We start from the raw sequence: 16,505 nt of genomic DNA, 5'->3' as shown, positions 1-16,505 counted from the left end.
AAGCTAGTTGTACTCAACGAAAACAGCAGTCTGTATTTATTGTCTTTTTTATGTTTACACCAGGCAGTGTTTCCATTTTTGTCTGAAAATACAGACTTGTAAAGGACATATAGAAATCGGTATGTAGACCGCAATCATCAGATAAGAATGGCATAGGTTATCATACTGTATCTGGCTAAACACTGACTGATTGGATGACGCTTTTGTTTGCGGTGGAACTGCATGGCTTCCATCGTAGTCTGTCGAATGAACATTTCAACTTTTTGTTAGTCATTTTTCTCAATATATTTTTTTAAAATTAACATAAAATATAATATATTACATAGCCTATGTAAATAGGTGAACATGATTGGTTGAAACTGCATCACATGACTACTGCTGCGAGGATCGTAAATAGTATATGTCCTCGAGTATGATAATATTGACTGAGTAATTTTCGCGTGATTATCGTGTCCCGGTCATTAATAAAAAATCCAGTAAAGTCTCGAGGAGTTCAATATTGACTATGTAATTTGTGTAATTTGCATGTGGCAACACTCATGTTTGGCGATAAGTCATCTACTGGGACTCGAACTCACGAAGATTAGTCCACATCATCACTACGTTTTACACACCGGGCCATGTAACTTGCTTGAAGAAATAATTCAACTAAACTATTTAAACTATGCATACATAGCGCCCTCATTTTGTTATTTGCCCTCTATAGATGCGAGCGACTGTTTGTGATTGGTCAATACACACGGTAGTAACCTGGTACGCGCGGCGCACTGAACATCCGGTGAATCGGCTTGAAGAAGACGAATTATTATTTACTAGATGGTTCGCTCGCGTACCATCTAGGTCGTGCCCACAGTTGGTTCTCGAATACATAGTAATTTCAGCGTTAAAAAACTGGCGATTTCAAATGTACGTACCGCAGGACAATAATACATGTCATTTACAGGAACGAATAATTAGACACAGTGATTTATGTACTCAACTAAAATTAGCACCCTGGGAATTATTAAAGAGAAACTTGTCACAAAATGAGACCAATTGTTTGAGTCAAATTTAAACAAACTTAATTTGTGTTTTGTATGTAACATTAGGGTTGAGGGATGGGGAAGAGGATGGGTATAAAAAGGAACAATTTTTTATTTTTTTTTTATTCTTTATCCATTTAGTAACGAAATATTAATTGTTTTCATGTTTTACAAATAATATACCACTAAACACAGTAAAACATTGCGATGTAATACTTTTTTTAAACTGTCACCATCCTAGTCGATCGAAATAGTACATTAGTAACGATACATCACTACGACGTGTATATGTTTATATGTAAAACAATTTTTGAAACCCATCTCTATTCGTGGCAAATCATAAATTCGCTTTAATCGTCAATAAATATTAAATTACCTGACTCAACTTAATTAGTATGCCTAATGGTTATCAATTGTTTCTTAGAGCCAATTCATACTTAAGTTGGTTCCTACCCACCAAAGTTGTTCTACGTTTAGGGCATGTGATCCTTCATACCACCGTAGGCCTGTCCTCTACTGGCTTTACAACGCTACTCATGCCATTGAGGCGGGAGGGTGATGATGGTTTAACTGCAATAATAACGATTTGTACATAATAGACGGCGACTGAAAATGCTAGCTTATCCTTTTAAAAAAAAACCTATATCCAACCTCTGCAGCACAGATTGAAAAAAAAATGGATCGAATTTATGGTATGAGTGTACTTGCCCTTACGACGCCTTAGGGAATAGACACTTGTGGAACAGCGATTGGAATGTTCCATTCATTGCAAATCAATACATTTGTATAAACGTATATTAAATCTATCAAAATAGTATTTTTTAAAGAAAAACGGCCTGTCTTCAACATTATGATTCTGTACTCGAGCTGTTCAACTGGTATCAGCTATTAAAAACAATTATCGTAGGAGGAGATAAGAAAATGCGAAACATCCTTGTGTTATTGTGTGCGGGTATTTTTCAAGATGGACATCCATTAGACAGTGTATACCACGATCGGAAAACCCCCTAATTGGGGAAAATCATTCAACCTAAATTTGTTTTAATTGTCAATTACTAATTATCTAACTCAATTTAATTAGTAAACAGGGTTACATCAGGTGGTTAAAATCAGTACCGAAAGTACGAACCAACTTTATATACCATCGAGTAAAAATTCTAGAAGTAAGGCACGATTTACCAAATTTTGCCCTTACGTAAATTTATATGATTCGGCCTACCTGATAATATTATTATTATCAATGTAGGCTTATTGATGAAAATTCTTCTGTTAATTTAAATAGACCTAGGCCTAAGTGAATATTTTATTGCCAAGGAATCACTAACAGGAAATATCTGTATAATGTACCACATAATGATAGCTTTTTAACTAATTTGCTATTTTTGAGGAGAAATGGCGAGTCTTGTCCGAGAGTCTTGTAGTGTTGGTTGGCAGGATACGCTAGGACTAGCTAATTGGCGCCGCTTAACTTGTAACGCAGACTTCTCGCAACATCGGATGGACATAACTTTGTTATGAATTCATATATACATTTTAGTAGCTTTCATAATAAATAAGTTATAAACATCAAGGTCACTTTTAATTCTGAAGAGCTGTGAGATATTGAAATTTATATGAATTTTTGTAGGCGTGATGATGTCATCATGAAAATGGTGGCAACTCATGAGAAAGATAATTGATTGAGCAAGCACATTGAGATTTGAGAAAATCGGGCACAGATAAGCAACATGCGCTCTGTTGAATGTAATTTTTATGACAAAATAGAACAAATACATTTTTTAAAATTAAGGCCATATGATGACGTCATACCATTTTTCACGTGTGTGTGAATGTGTGTACATGAATTCATATCTATAACTCATTGGCTTTAATAATAAGTTTTAAAAATTGAGGGAGAGTTGTAATGTATCCAACTCCCAAGACAATATAATAATACACTCTTGATATAACTAACTTAAATATTTAATAATAACGAAATCATGTATGCTGCCACCTACATCTAGAATCAATAAACACTCTGATAAAATGGCGATAATGAGTCAGTGTCATGTATAAAGTCCCTGTGTAGAAAAAAACACAGATAAACTCCATATCCTACAGTCATCGTTCATTCTGGGGACAAATTTGCATTAAATTGCCCATTGCATGATTTTTTAAGTTTCAGAAATGAAGCAATTTACCACATACGATATAAAAAACAAAAATTAACTGTAAAAACGGAAGATTTTTAGAAACCTAATATAGCGCATACATCATCTTAGTTGTTAAATATTTGATATTTCCAAAAATACATATTACAATATTTTTGATTATGAGTAGCCAATTGCATGCAGCTGAAACTAGTTAACCGGATAATCTTTGCCAAAACATGTGACATGCACGTCTTTTCCTAGACCGATAATACGAGCTGATGTGTTATACATATAAAACACCATATGTGCCAAAATATTTATCATTTTTACTAATTTCGGTCTAGAACCTAGACTACGAAAATAGGTAGAATGGTGTTCAGATAAAATGCCAAAATCAATAAAATTGTATAAAAACATTACAGTATTTTTACTTTTATTCCATGGTTAGTATGGTCCATATTGTTTGATATTGCATTATGTTTTAACAATGTTCTACAAACCAAACTTCAAAAGAAACCTGACAAATTAATGGGAAATTCCACTGTAGTACACAAGTTTATCATGTATACTGAAACTACAGTATAATCCTTTGTTGTAAAGACTGTAAAAAATGTTATTACATTATGGTAGACCAAGTAGCCAAATTGCATGTAATATCACATTAAATGTAAAAAATATATAATCTGTATAAAAATCACAATTCAATATAAAAATTCAATTAAAATATACAATATAAAAATTACAATACTATATAAAATTTTGAAAATGATGAAGGACCAACTAAAAACAGCACTAGTTGGTTGAATAGGACAAATACATTTTAAAATGGGAAAATTTATGAATCATTTTTTAGAAGTCTAATATATAAGGCATCGGGCTGTTTAAATTATCTATTTAGTTTTTAAATTAAATTGTGTATTTTGTAATAATGGAGGTTTCTATTATGGCATTAGAAATGGGTACATGGAATAAAATCATAAGAATGTGATGTTGAAATGAGATGTTTTCCATTTTGAATTCACAAGTTTCTAAAGCATTATCATGAGGTGTAATTTCTTGGCCGTATTTGACATGCCCTTTTCTCTATCGCTTCAATGGTGTAAGAGTTGACTGTGGTTGGTTGAAATAGTAGAGAACATCCATTTCTATATTGTTTCAGAAATTCTAACATCATATTATGGCAATCCATATCATTTAACTGTTGATGGAGCACATCATTCACTGGGTAATGAAAGAATGCCAAATGATTAATGTATTGCATTTTATGTATCTGTACTACTGCTTGACTTGATCACTTTTTTGAGAATTTTTTCCACATTTCTCAAATGTTGCATGAAACTATTAACATAAAATTGTTATTGTTATTACCTCCGCCAAGGAGGTTATGTTTTCACCCCTGTATGTTTGTGTTTGTGTGTCTGTGAACAGCCTGGAGGCCACAGTTTTTATCCGATTCTCACCAAATTTGGCAACAATGATCTATGCCCCAAAAGCTCGGACGAGTTCGAATTTGAGGGGAAAAGGTCATAGGTCAAGGTCACAACTAACAAAAAACTATTTTACTGCCTAGAGACCACAGTTTTTATCCGATTCTCACCAAACTTAGCCACAATGATCAATGACACATCATATAATTGTGGTTAAATTTTGAAGGGTCAGGGTCAAAGATCAAGGTCCACAAAAAACAAACAAAAAAGAAACTAGAATTTAATTCGTCACTTTGACGAATTATAGGTGATCATTTTTATCATTTTTATTGACATTAATATTTTTAAACATGCACGTATGTTAACATACGATCGGAAAATGTTGATGTATGCCATCCTATTATATACGCTTATAGTGCTGAGTTGTGCCTATTATATGCCATATACATTATGTACAGTATATACTGTATATCTATATACAGTGTAGCATTGGTGAAATTACAGACACACATCATGTTCTAATTTTTTTGGTATGATGACATTATCAAAATAAACTTGTGGATAAGAAGATCGAAAGATAATGAATTAAGCAATAAAATATAACAATTGCAAGAAAATTTGGCACATAGAAGCGCAGTGAACGCTCTTTGAAATTTGTATAACTTTTATGAAAGAGACAAAAAAACTACTTTTTAACTTCAACTGGCCATATCATAATGTCACAACATCCGATAGACTTAACTTTTATATGAATTCATATCTACATTTCATCAGCTTTCATAATCAATTATAATCATCAAGGTCACCTTTAATTCTTAAAAGCTGTGAGATATTCAAATTGACGGTGAAGGTCAAATTACACAACCTACGTTATTCAAGTTTTTACAAGTGATGACGCCATCAAAATAAAATGATGGCAACTCATGATAAAGATAATTAATATAGCAAGCACATACTGAAATCTGAGTGAAAATCGGGCTCAAATAACGGAGATACGCTCTATTGAATGTGATAATCTACAAAAAAAGAAAAAAAATCCTAATTTTTAAATTCAAGTGGCCATTTGATGACGTCACAAAATTTTGTACGTCAAATGTGTACATGAATTCATCTCTACAACTCAGTAGCTTCCATAATAAGTTTAAAAAATTGGGGGTCACCTTCCATTCTGAAGAGTTATATTCATTTTAAAAAGGTCTTATTTTTTACCATTTTTAGCACTTTTGTACAATTAATGTGCGCATTTTGTCATTTTTAACGTGCTCGTATTGCACTATTTTAAGTCAGAATGGACTCAAAATCGGTGAATGTACTAAGAATTGTGAGTAGAATATGATTTATACATCACATTTTATTTTTTACACTTTCTAAGATTTGCGTGCGCAAAAACGTGTTTTTGCGCAGTAATTTTTTGAAACACGCAAATGGCCTAATTCATGCTCTAAATTGATCAAAACTTAATTTTGAGCTTTTTAAATTTTTAACACGTGATTTCACGCTTATGACCTTGAAACGCGCAAGTTCTTATTTGCTAATATTTTTACCCTTGACCTGAAGTTTACGTGTAGTGAATTTCATTAATATGTGATAATGAATTATGGAGATATGATTGATAATGTGATTTCACAAAATGGCGTATAAATGACGTCACGGTTGAGTGATCACGCTGAAAAGCTTATTAGGATTAAGTTACAGTATTTGAAAGGTATTGTGAAATTTTTGTGAACATTGACATTTTACTTTTTGAGATAATTGACACACAAAATCTGTACAGAAAGAAATAAAGCGGAATAAGATTTCATACAATAACAATAGGTGATCATTTTATTCTAAATGATCACCTAATAAAAAAATAATTAAAAAAAAAAAACCTAAGTGGGACTTGAACCAGCGATCTCAACTGTGAGAGGCTGGATACATAACCATTACACCACACTGTCATCCACAACTTTGTAGTGTGCAGTTAACATATTTAGACTTAGAACTAATAACAAAAAATGTAAAAAAAAAATATTCAGGGGGCATTTTATGTAGGGGAATTTTACAGTAGGCGGAGGTTTGTACTCTCGGAGTACCCTCTAGTTATTATTACTATTGAATTTATTATTTAATGGTTATCCGGACTTGGCGGATAACCCCTTATTAATGTCGGGATCTTTTTTTTCCCACAATTGTTATTGCCGCTCTATCTCTAATTCACGATTTTATGAAACTTTATGGTTGACCATAAATTCTGAACAAAAATCTATTTTTCAATGAAATTTTACAAAAGTGTACTTCATAATATGGAGCAATTTTTGACATGATAAAAATAGCGTGCTACACAAACAATTAAGCGTATTTAAAATTTCAAAATGTGTAAAATTAATTTCTAATCAATTCCACGTATATTTCAGGTCATTTTGAGAATTTCAAAATTTTCTAAAATATTTGCATTTTTACACATGCATGCACTGCTCACACAAAGCGTAGAAAAATGGTTTTTGCAATTGATTTTGGTTTTTCATACCTTCTGTAGTAGATTTCATTCATTTTGATGAACTTTAGTTGCAAAACAACGATGCACATGCATGTTAAACTTTACTAATTTGTGCTTAAAAATAGGTAATTTAATGCAAATTTATGCAAATATATACCAATTTTTAAACGGTTCTAGCTTTTCGGGATGGCTGGTGACCCATTTTTAAAAATGTTTTATGGAAGCTGACAAGTTTGTAGACAATTCTTCAGGGGCGGATCCTGGATTTTTTCGTTCGTAGTGGGCAAATACACTGGGCAAAATGCGTTTTATGGTGTTCTAGGAGATCACTAATGCACTCTGATTCCATCATCTACAGAGGGTCTTTCACACCTGTTCCGGCACACTTCCGTTTTGCCGCCAGCAAATCAAACATTAATTTTTGTTTTCAAGATGTTCCACACGGTTATGTGCCAATAATCGATATGTGAAAACAAACATTGACGTATGTTTGATTTGCCGGCATCGGACCAAAAAAAAATGCATTTTATTGTGTTCTAGGAGATTACTAATGCACTCTGATTCGATCATGTATACAAATCTACAAAAAAAAATTGGTAACGTATTCAGATGTAACCGAACGCAATGACGGGCCAAGCGGTATTCGTAAATTTTAAAAAAATATGCATTCGTGAAACTTGTAACTTTATTTTGTATGAGCGGGCGCGATATAATTAGTACAGGCTTTATTCTAGGCGTTGGAGTTTGTAAACAACCCAACAAAAGTGACAGTGGACAGACTTGTAAATATAGGCTAGTTGCGAATGAATTGCTCATTCTTACAAAAGGAGGATATCGCCTTGTAACTACGTATTGGTCCCTGAATGTAGCATGACCCAGATATCGACGCCCGTGAGCTGGGCCAACTTCTAAATATAGAATTGTTAATAAATTCATACAAAGGGACACTGCCAGGGTAATAACTATTAACTACTGTACACGCTTTGGTCCTCGTAACTTGATACAGCCTAGATATCGACGCTTGGACCTCTATGAAAATGAGTTTGTTTGCCTGTTGCCATGCTATAGCAGTTATACATGGGACTCTCATTTTATAGCAAAAATAACGCAGTATAGCCTAAAGTACAGTAATATTATAATAGTATAAGAAGAGGTAAAAATAAGGAAAATAATTATTACAGTAGGCTGAAAAAAAGTAATATATGTTGCTTCTGTTTTTTGGACATGATGAATAGTGTGTCCTGACGGTGTAGTATACGATGTTTGGAGAGAGAGGCAAGCAAATCAAACTTGTTATACAAATTACCGACGATACTGTAGTTCGCACACGGGTCTGTCTGTACAGCACATGCTTGAAATAACGTGTCTGTTCAGCTATAGGGTATTTCGGCAGTAAATCAGACTGACAGAAGAAGTACCGCCCCCACTAGAATCTGCACCTGTTCATGTAAAATTTTTATCTACCGGATGTTCTGACGTCACAATATGGCCAATTGAATTTTTCAAATAGGATTTTTTTCTCTTTTGTACTAGTTAATTCGATTTAATAATAGAGCGCATCGCGCTATTGCGTACCCCATTTTCTCCTAGATTTTAATATGTAATGTTCTTTCTCAATCAATTCTCTTTCACATGCGTTACAAAAGCTAAAATTTGTATTACGTCATCATTTTAAATAATTAGAATAACGAGAGTTAATTAATTTCATCTATACAGTATATGAATGAAAAGTGACCCACATTACATATAACCAGTTGAATTAAAAATGTCTGATTTTCATTTCTTTCGTAAAAATTCACCATGCATTTCTTTTCTATGTGTGCAATTATCTTCTGAGTTTAATATGATTGGGCTCAGACAATCATCTTGAAATTTTTGTCTTTTGAAATGTGTTATTTTGATGTTAAAAATTGGATTAGAAGATGGATCTCGTAATTTCATCTACGCTACACTGTATATAACATATACAGTGTATTCTGTAAATACTGTAATATGCTGTATGGCACAAAATAGGTACAATTCATCACTGTAAACATATTTACTTTTTGTCATAGGATGGCATAATTATTTTCAGCGTACTGTACAGTACTGTATGTGCATGTTGTTGCGTTTGCCCGGATAACCCAAACTCATCACAAAGACAAGTTTAAATCTAGTTAAAATGATTATTTTTAATAAATTTTGATATTATTTGGAGACAATGTTTTCAGAATTCTGCTAAAGACATGCATTTTTGCTAGTAAAGCATGAACATAAAATAGAATTACTGATTTTCAGATATGCTTTTCAAAAACAGCCTTCCATAGTAGCCTTGGTTTTTCCTTCAAAGTGATTTTGACTATAGACATAAGCTTTTATATCTAAGGTGTATAGTAATTAATTTATTACTATATTCATATTACTTACACTACAGTAGGTATATTCTTCTGTTGAGTATGAAGTGTATAAACACAAGTAGCATGACAAATTGCCTACTAACTCGTAACATTTAAAAATTAACATTTAACTGAGCAATAGCAGATCTGGGAGAGGGAGTAAATATTGGCTATAGCCACCCCTTTGCCCCATTAACATAAAGAAAGAACATTAGAAAAAAGAAAATACATTAGAAATAAATCAGACACAAGGATCCCAGTATTATATATATCTTCTATACATATTTAAATAAGAAATTAATTAATTTTTTTATTTCATTAACACAGAACGTCATCCGCCAGAAAGGCCTCCTCCACCAAATTTCCAACAGGGAACAACTGCGCCACGACCAACTGCTGCACCACGACCAACTGCTGCACCACGACCAACTGCTGCACCACGACCAACTGCTGCACCACAACCAAATGCTGCACCACAACCAACTGCTCAACAAGGAATGCCTTACCCTACACAACCTGGGTACCCAGGTTACTCTACACAACCAATGTATACACCACCTTACACAGGATATACTCCTATGCCTCTAGGATACAATCCATATAGTCAACCTCAACAAGGTGCATACACCCAACAACCATACGCTTATTCTCAACAGCCATTTGGTCATGCCCCATACCCACAGCAACCAGGGTATCCCCAACAGCAAGCTCCTTACCCATATCCTCAACAGCCTCGCTAGTTAACTTACCCCTTAAACTACTTGACATAATGCTACTATAGAATTAGCTTTTAGATTTGTAATATTAAATATAATGTAAACTAAATAAATATATTTAAAATGATGATTTGATTGTATAGTAGTAGTAGTACCACTTGAAAAGCACAAGAAAATATCAAAAAATAAACATGAAAATTAAATAACAGTGTGTTAACAAATAATCAGTAATTAAGTATATTGATCTATGATTTTGTTGGATGTAATTAAAGTTTAAAACACATGTACATGTGTTTTGTACAATTTACAGTATAAGTGAAAACAATTTCATCAGATATGATTAGAAAGCTTATGTGTCAAGATAGTTATAACTGGAGTATAATTTGCATACAAGATTAAAATAAATATCCTATGAAATCTTCAGATTTAAGATACAATATCATCATTATGCTATTCAATATTTTTGTAGTAGTAAAATCTTGTAAGCCGCAATGAAATGTGCTAATTTTGAAAATTTCCAAGCAAAATAAACCTTTTTATTGTGTCTACTAAATTTAAATAATTTGATTTTAATGGTAGTGGTATGTTTAGTATATATGTATACCCTATTTTGAATAACGATTTAGTCTTTTATCAATTGCATAATTGTAATTACCATGAATTGTTATTTTTATATTCATTTAAAAATTTAGAAATGCTGTAATTAATTTTTGTTTAATTTATTTTGTAAATAATTGGATTTTAATCTAGTTTATACTTTTATGAATGCCATTGATCCACATTGACAAACAAACTTCACTTGTGAGATTGTGGTGGCAGAAAAATTGTTTTCTGGCCAAATCCAATCAATCCTGTTACTCTATCCCTAAACGTTAATGCTGTTCTGGATTAAATAAAAATTGTAGACTTTTGTTTTAAAATATCATTCTGGGTATTATTTAGGGCCCTGCAAATTTGCTTTTCACCTGCCCCGATTTTGTGATCTTCAAAATAAAAAACAGATTTCCAACTTACTTTTAATAAACATAGTGTAGTATCTACTATATGTGTATGGTACATTGATTGTACATTGGTATCCTTTTAAAGATATTCAGATCTAGCCTTGTGCAACTGGTCAAAGGTAAAAACTTATATAATTTATTTCGCCAAATACAAAAACAAACATACAGACACTACAGAACAAATCCTAAAGTTATAGAAATACAATTATACATTCATTACATATTTTGAATTAATTTGTCACCAAATATGTTTCTAACTACCAAATAATATATTCAAATACCAATAAAATGTTCTGAATTCTATACTTTACAATCCACAAGATTGATTCTCAATTTGAAAATGCTGTACCGTAATACATATAATATATAATTTTATATTTGTGGCACATGCAAGGGAAATAAGACATAAGTCGATATTTTCAAAATTGAGATTTTCACAAATACTGAAACTACATAATCCAAGATTTAAAATGCTGAAAAAATATCTTGATACCATGTCTGCTTCCAGAGATATCTCAGTCTAAAGTTTTGGCTGTTTGTTACAATCAGTGTTTTGAGAAAAATGCTTTTAAAGTTAAGTAACAGGAAATGACAAATACAAAAAAATAAACAGGGCGTTTAAGTTTATGCCTTTGCAAAAGGGTATTCTAATTGTTTTATTTAAATGAAACTTCGCACCTTCGTTAATTAACTATTGTTCTATTATTATGCAATTAAAACAACCCATTGGAATGCTTTCAATTTAAGCATAAAACATGATAGGTTTTATGGAAATCATACATAATTTACACCATCTTTTTAACCAACATACCACACAAAATGTTAAAATTTATTTGTCTCAAAATAGAAAAACATCAATGTAAATACTGTTTCAGTTATCATTTTCTGTAAAAATGACTTATGTCCGATTTCGTTTGCATGTGCCACATTTTAATTACATAATATAATTTTATAATATATATTGACTAACTACCAGGACGATAACATTTTGTTTTGCTTATGTATATGTGGAATCTCTAGGATTCTATAAATTTCACAATTACTTGCACATTTTACTGGTAAGTATAGCGAAACATGGGGTTCCTCTTTAAGCACACGGCCAAGAAAGTAAATTTTGAACAAATGTTTGATGATGTTCTTAATTGGTACCTTGTTTCCTAAATTGTTGAAAAACAGAAGTTTTAGAAGTGAAACTCTATTGCCTGAGGGTGCATGTGAACCCTTTCGCCTAGTCTACGGTCTTGGAAATGAACAAGAGCAAGTTTAAACACTACAACTGTGTCCCTGTACCGTAGTTGTAAGTTTGTGATGAGAGTAGTATTATTTACCTTTATTTGATGGTCAAGTTGCTGAGAACATTCTATGACCGGATGCATATACGCTTATAATGCTGAGTTGTGCCTATTATATTTCATAATAGAGAATACTGTACAGTACATTATACAATGTATATCTATATACACTGTAGCATAGGTGAAATTACGGGACCCACATATGTTCTACTTTTTTTGGTATAATTATGTTATCAAACATGAAGATGATAATTTCGGGAGATATATTTAAAGTTTGTATAAACAGATGAAAAACTTCAGCTGGCCATATGATAATGTCACAAAATCTGGTAGGCACAATTTTTATATGAAATCGTATCTACATTTCAGTAGCTTTCATAATAAGTTATAAACATCAAGGTCACCCGTTTTTCTGAAGAGCTGTGAGATTGAAATATACAGTGTAGATGAAATTATATGACCTACGTTATTCAAATTCATGAGAAAGATAAATTGATTGAGCAAGAACATATTAAAATTTGAGAGAAAATCGTGCACAACGAGACGCTCTGTTGAATGTGATTATTATGACGCAAGAGAATAAATCCAAATTTTAAAATTCAGGTGGCCATATGAAGACGGCATTTTCATGTCTAGTGTGTATGAATTCATATCTACAACTCATTTGACTTTCATATGTTTAAACTAGATTTTAACACATCACTATGGACGAGTTGGGTTACCTGCCGCGCAAACGGCACGTGCACGTCATACGTTAGAATATTGCGCACAGAAAAACGATTATGCCATTGTGACCTGAAGAAAATAACATTTTAGTGTGCCCTCTATTTTGTGTCACGTCTAAGTATATACATATATACTGTATACGTACTACATACAGTGCAGAATAGGTGAAAATAACGGGACCCGTCTTTTTATCCAATTTTTAACATGACATTTGACATGATCAAAATGAAACATGTAGATAGCAATTTTGGAAGGGAATTATCTGAGCGACAACATATCAAAGTGTTGAATAAATTTGGATACGTAGAATATGGAAGCGCGCTCTTTTAAATGTCATGAACTATGACGCAAAATATGAAAATACGACTTTTATAATTGAACTGGCCATATGACGTCACAACATCCGATACGCACAATTTGTACATGAATTCGTATCTACAATTCAACAGCTTCCAGAAAACGTTTTAATTATGAGTATCACTTTTCATTCTGAGGAGCTATAACATATTGAAATTTATTGGAATGATGAAAATTAGTTACCAAAATGGTAAATCATGCGAAAGATAATTGATTGACCTAGACAATGTGGATAAAAATGGAATACGGATAAGTAGAGATGCGCTCTATTAAATGTGATGAGCTATGACGAAAGAGAAAAAAATCCTATATTTTACATGCTTAAAATTACATGAAATGCGTAGAAAGTTGATTAGAAATTGATTTTTCGCATTATAAAATGTTAAACTTTTTGTAAAACATGCCATTTTTTTTCCACAGATAGTTAGCACATGACATAAATTTACACTTTGCTAAGTTTCAATTTAAATTGTTGTATGGTTATCGACCTATGTTAAATACCAGAAATTCATAAAATCGCGCCTAACTTACGGTACGCACATCTACTGTACAGCTACAGGCCAATCTTATGTTTCCCAGAATTAGAGGTACGCTGCGAACAAAATTCGTGGAAAGAAAGAAGAATATACACAAAAAAAAAGATTGTGACAATAACAAGGGGTTATCCACCAAGTGCGGATAACCAAAAATGATGGGTCATTGTTCATTCTGAGGAGCTATAAAGAGATTCAAAATAGATAAGTTTTACATGTGTCGTTATTTGCAATTTGAAGCAATTTACCACATACGATATGAAAAGTAACTGTTTAAAAACATATTTTTGGTATTATGTGCTATGCGAACAAAAATGCGAATACAAATTTTGAAAATGTCCTGAATGATGCTCTAATTTGTTTAGAAATTGATTTTGAGCATTTTAAAATGTATACATACCCATGCTTTTTTTTGTCTTTTGACTTATATCTGGCGGTTATGACTATATAATTGAAACTTTGAATTCACAAAATGGGGCATTTGTGATGTCAAAGTTGATTTTCCAAGTTTAAAAGCTTACTATGGCCAGTTTTTATTATGTGAAACATATTTGAATTGAAAATGTTCAGATAATCGGTACACAAATTCTCTACAGAAATAAATAAGAAGAAAGATTTATACAATAACAATAGGTGATCATTTTATTCTAAATGATCACCTACAATGAGTGAGTAATAACAACAACAATTGGGAGATTTTGGCTATTTAGGCAAAATTATGCTAGAATGACATTGCATGGATCCAAATTGAAGACTGTTGGCAACACATCTCATATTACTTTACTGAAGTTTCTTATATTGACAAATCATTCTATAAATACAGTACAGTATATGAGAAATCCAGTGCATGAGGAATAATCTGGGTCTGTGTTTACAATGGTTCATACAAATTCATCATTGTGCAGTAAAATCTTCATAATAGTCCAGTCAGCATAAAAACAAATTGCAACATAATTTTGTTCTTCAGGTATATCATCTATATAATGCTTAGTACTCAGATTGGGGGAACAAACAGTTCTAGGTTAATTTCCCCAATATTTTTCCTCCTGGACATTTTTCCCCCACAGCTTTATATTTTATCATTATTTGAACAAATTTAAATCTGTTTTTGAAGATTATAGTTCAGTAAGACATATTTACACAACCCAATACAAAAACTAATACATTTTTTTCAGATTGGGTCCTAGTACTGTTTCTATAAACTCTTCATCTTATTTCAAAATGCCACTCCTTCAAGTTTCAAATAAAGATCAGTTCAATATATATGGGGGGGGGGGGGGGGGGGGACTCTAAAATTGTTGTGTTTTGTATATCTGACCAATTAAAATCATGCAACAATGATGTGTGGAAATGTATGGGGGAAAGGGTGTGTAGATGTCATATCTCTAAAATATGTAAACATAACATTTCATAATTTTGTCATTTACTTGAAGATGTACACCTCCTATTTTTCAATTTTCAGTTTAATTAATATCAAGGGCAAGCTTTCTTGTGTGGATTAAAAATGGCATGTTTTTACAAAAAGTTTAAACATTTTAAATTTTAAAATGCGCTTTTAAAAACTTTCTATGCGATTGATGACATTTTGCGTATATAAAAAATTCCCATGCGCGCGACCTATTTTACGCGTACGGTGCGCACCGAGTATGAAAATCATGTTTTTTTTTCTCTTGAATAATAAAAATATAAGATTTTATTCTCTTTCGTCATACTTCATCAAATTTAATATTTTCATCTTTACAGTAAATTTCAATCTGTTATAGCTCCTCGGAATAAAAAGTGATAATGATGATTAAAAAGTTTTCTGGAAGCTGTTGAATTGTAGATATGAATTCATGTAAACATTTTGCTTATCGGATGTTGTGACATCATCATATGGCCAGTTGAATTTAAAAAGTCAGATTTTCACATTTAAAAGAGCGTGCATCTATATTCTATGTATTGAATTTCTTCAACATGTTCATATGTTTTGCTCAGACAGACAGTTTTCTTCCGAAATTACTATCTTTGTGTTAAAAATAAGACGGGTCCCGTAATTTTAGATTTAGATAACTAACTCGTCAAATCTATTATTATCAGAAAAATATAACCGGTTCTATGGATGTTTCGAAACTAAAGACCTAATACAAAAAGTGAGACCCAGACTAATGTAGTCCGACGAAAAAGAAAACCCTCAGCTTTATGAAAAGGGAGACTAAGTAGACCGAGTAGTTGGCAATGAACCAATATTTTTTAGAAATGACATATTCCATATTGAATAAAGGAAGTTTGAGTTGATCTGTTAATATCTAAACTTCCTTTCAATTATAAAAAATGCTGGAATAGATGCCGCAAAATGCAAAATTCTTGCCCCAAATAATGCATTTAATCAGTAACGTACACTTGAATATCTGGTATGTCTGTTTTTTTCACATTGGCTGACAAGGAAGTTTGGAGTTCATCCAT

General features: G+C 32.1%; 1 protein-coding gene across 2 annotated transcripts in view; it reads left to right on the top strand.

Annotated features, from left to right (window-relative positions):
• LOC144844521 (programmed cell death 6-interacting protein-like) overlaps positions 1 to 11,191 on the top strand; it is a 46,176-nt gene extending 34,985 nt beyond the window's left edge. Inside the window, exons 15-16 of one of the 2 annotated variants that reach the window (XM_078701469.1) lie at positions 4,314 to 4,379; positions 9,763 to 11,191. In XM_078701469.1, coding sequence (XP_078557595.1) covers positions 4,314 to 4,379; positions 9,763 to 10,175 — 479 coding nt within the window. In that variant the 3' untranslated portion in view covers positions 10,176 to 11,191. The remainder of the gene's footprint in view (positions 1 to 4,313; positions 4,380 to 9,762) is intronic. The other variant, XM_078701477.1, reaches the window with a different exon arrangement.
• Positions 11,192 to 16,505: the final 5,314 nt, after the last annotated feature.

The sequence above is a fragment of the Antedon bifida genome, chromosome 1, assembly GCF_963402885.1.
Source record: "Antedon bifida chromosome 1, ecAntBifi1.1, whole genome shotgun sequence".
NCBI lineage: Eukaryota > Metazoa > Echinodermata > Crinoidea > Comatulida > Antedonidae > Antedon > Antedon bifida.
Note: the sequence above shows the minus strand (reverse complement) of the source record. Positions and strands in the feature narration are given on the sequence as shown.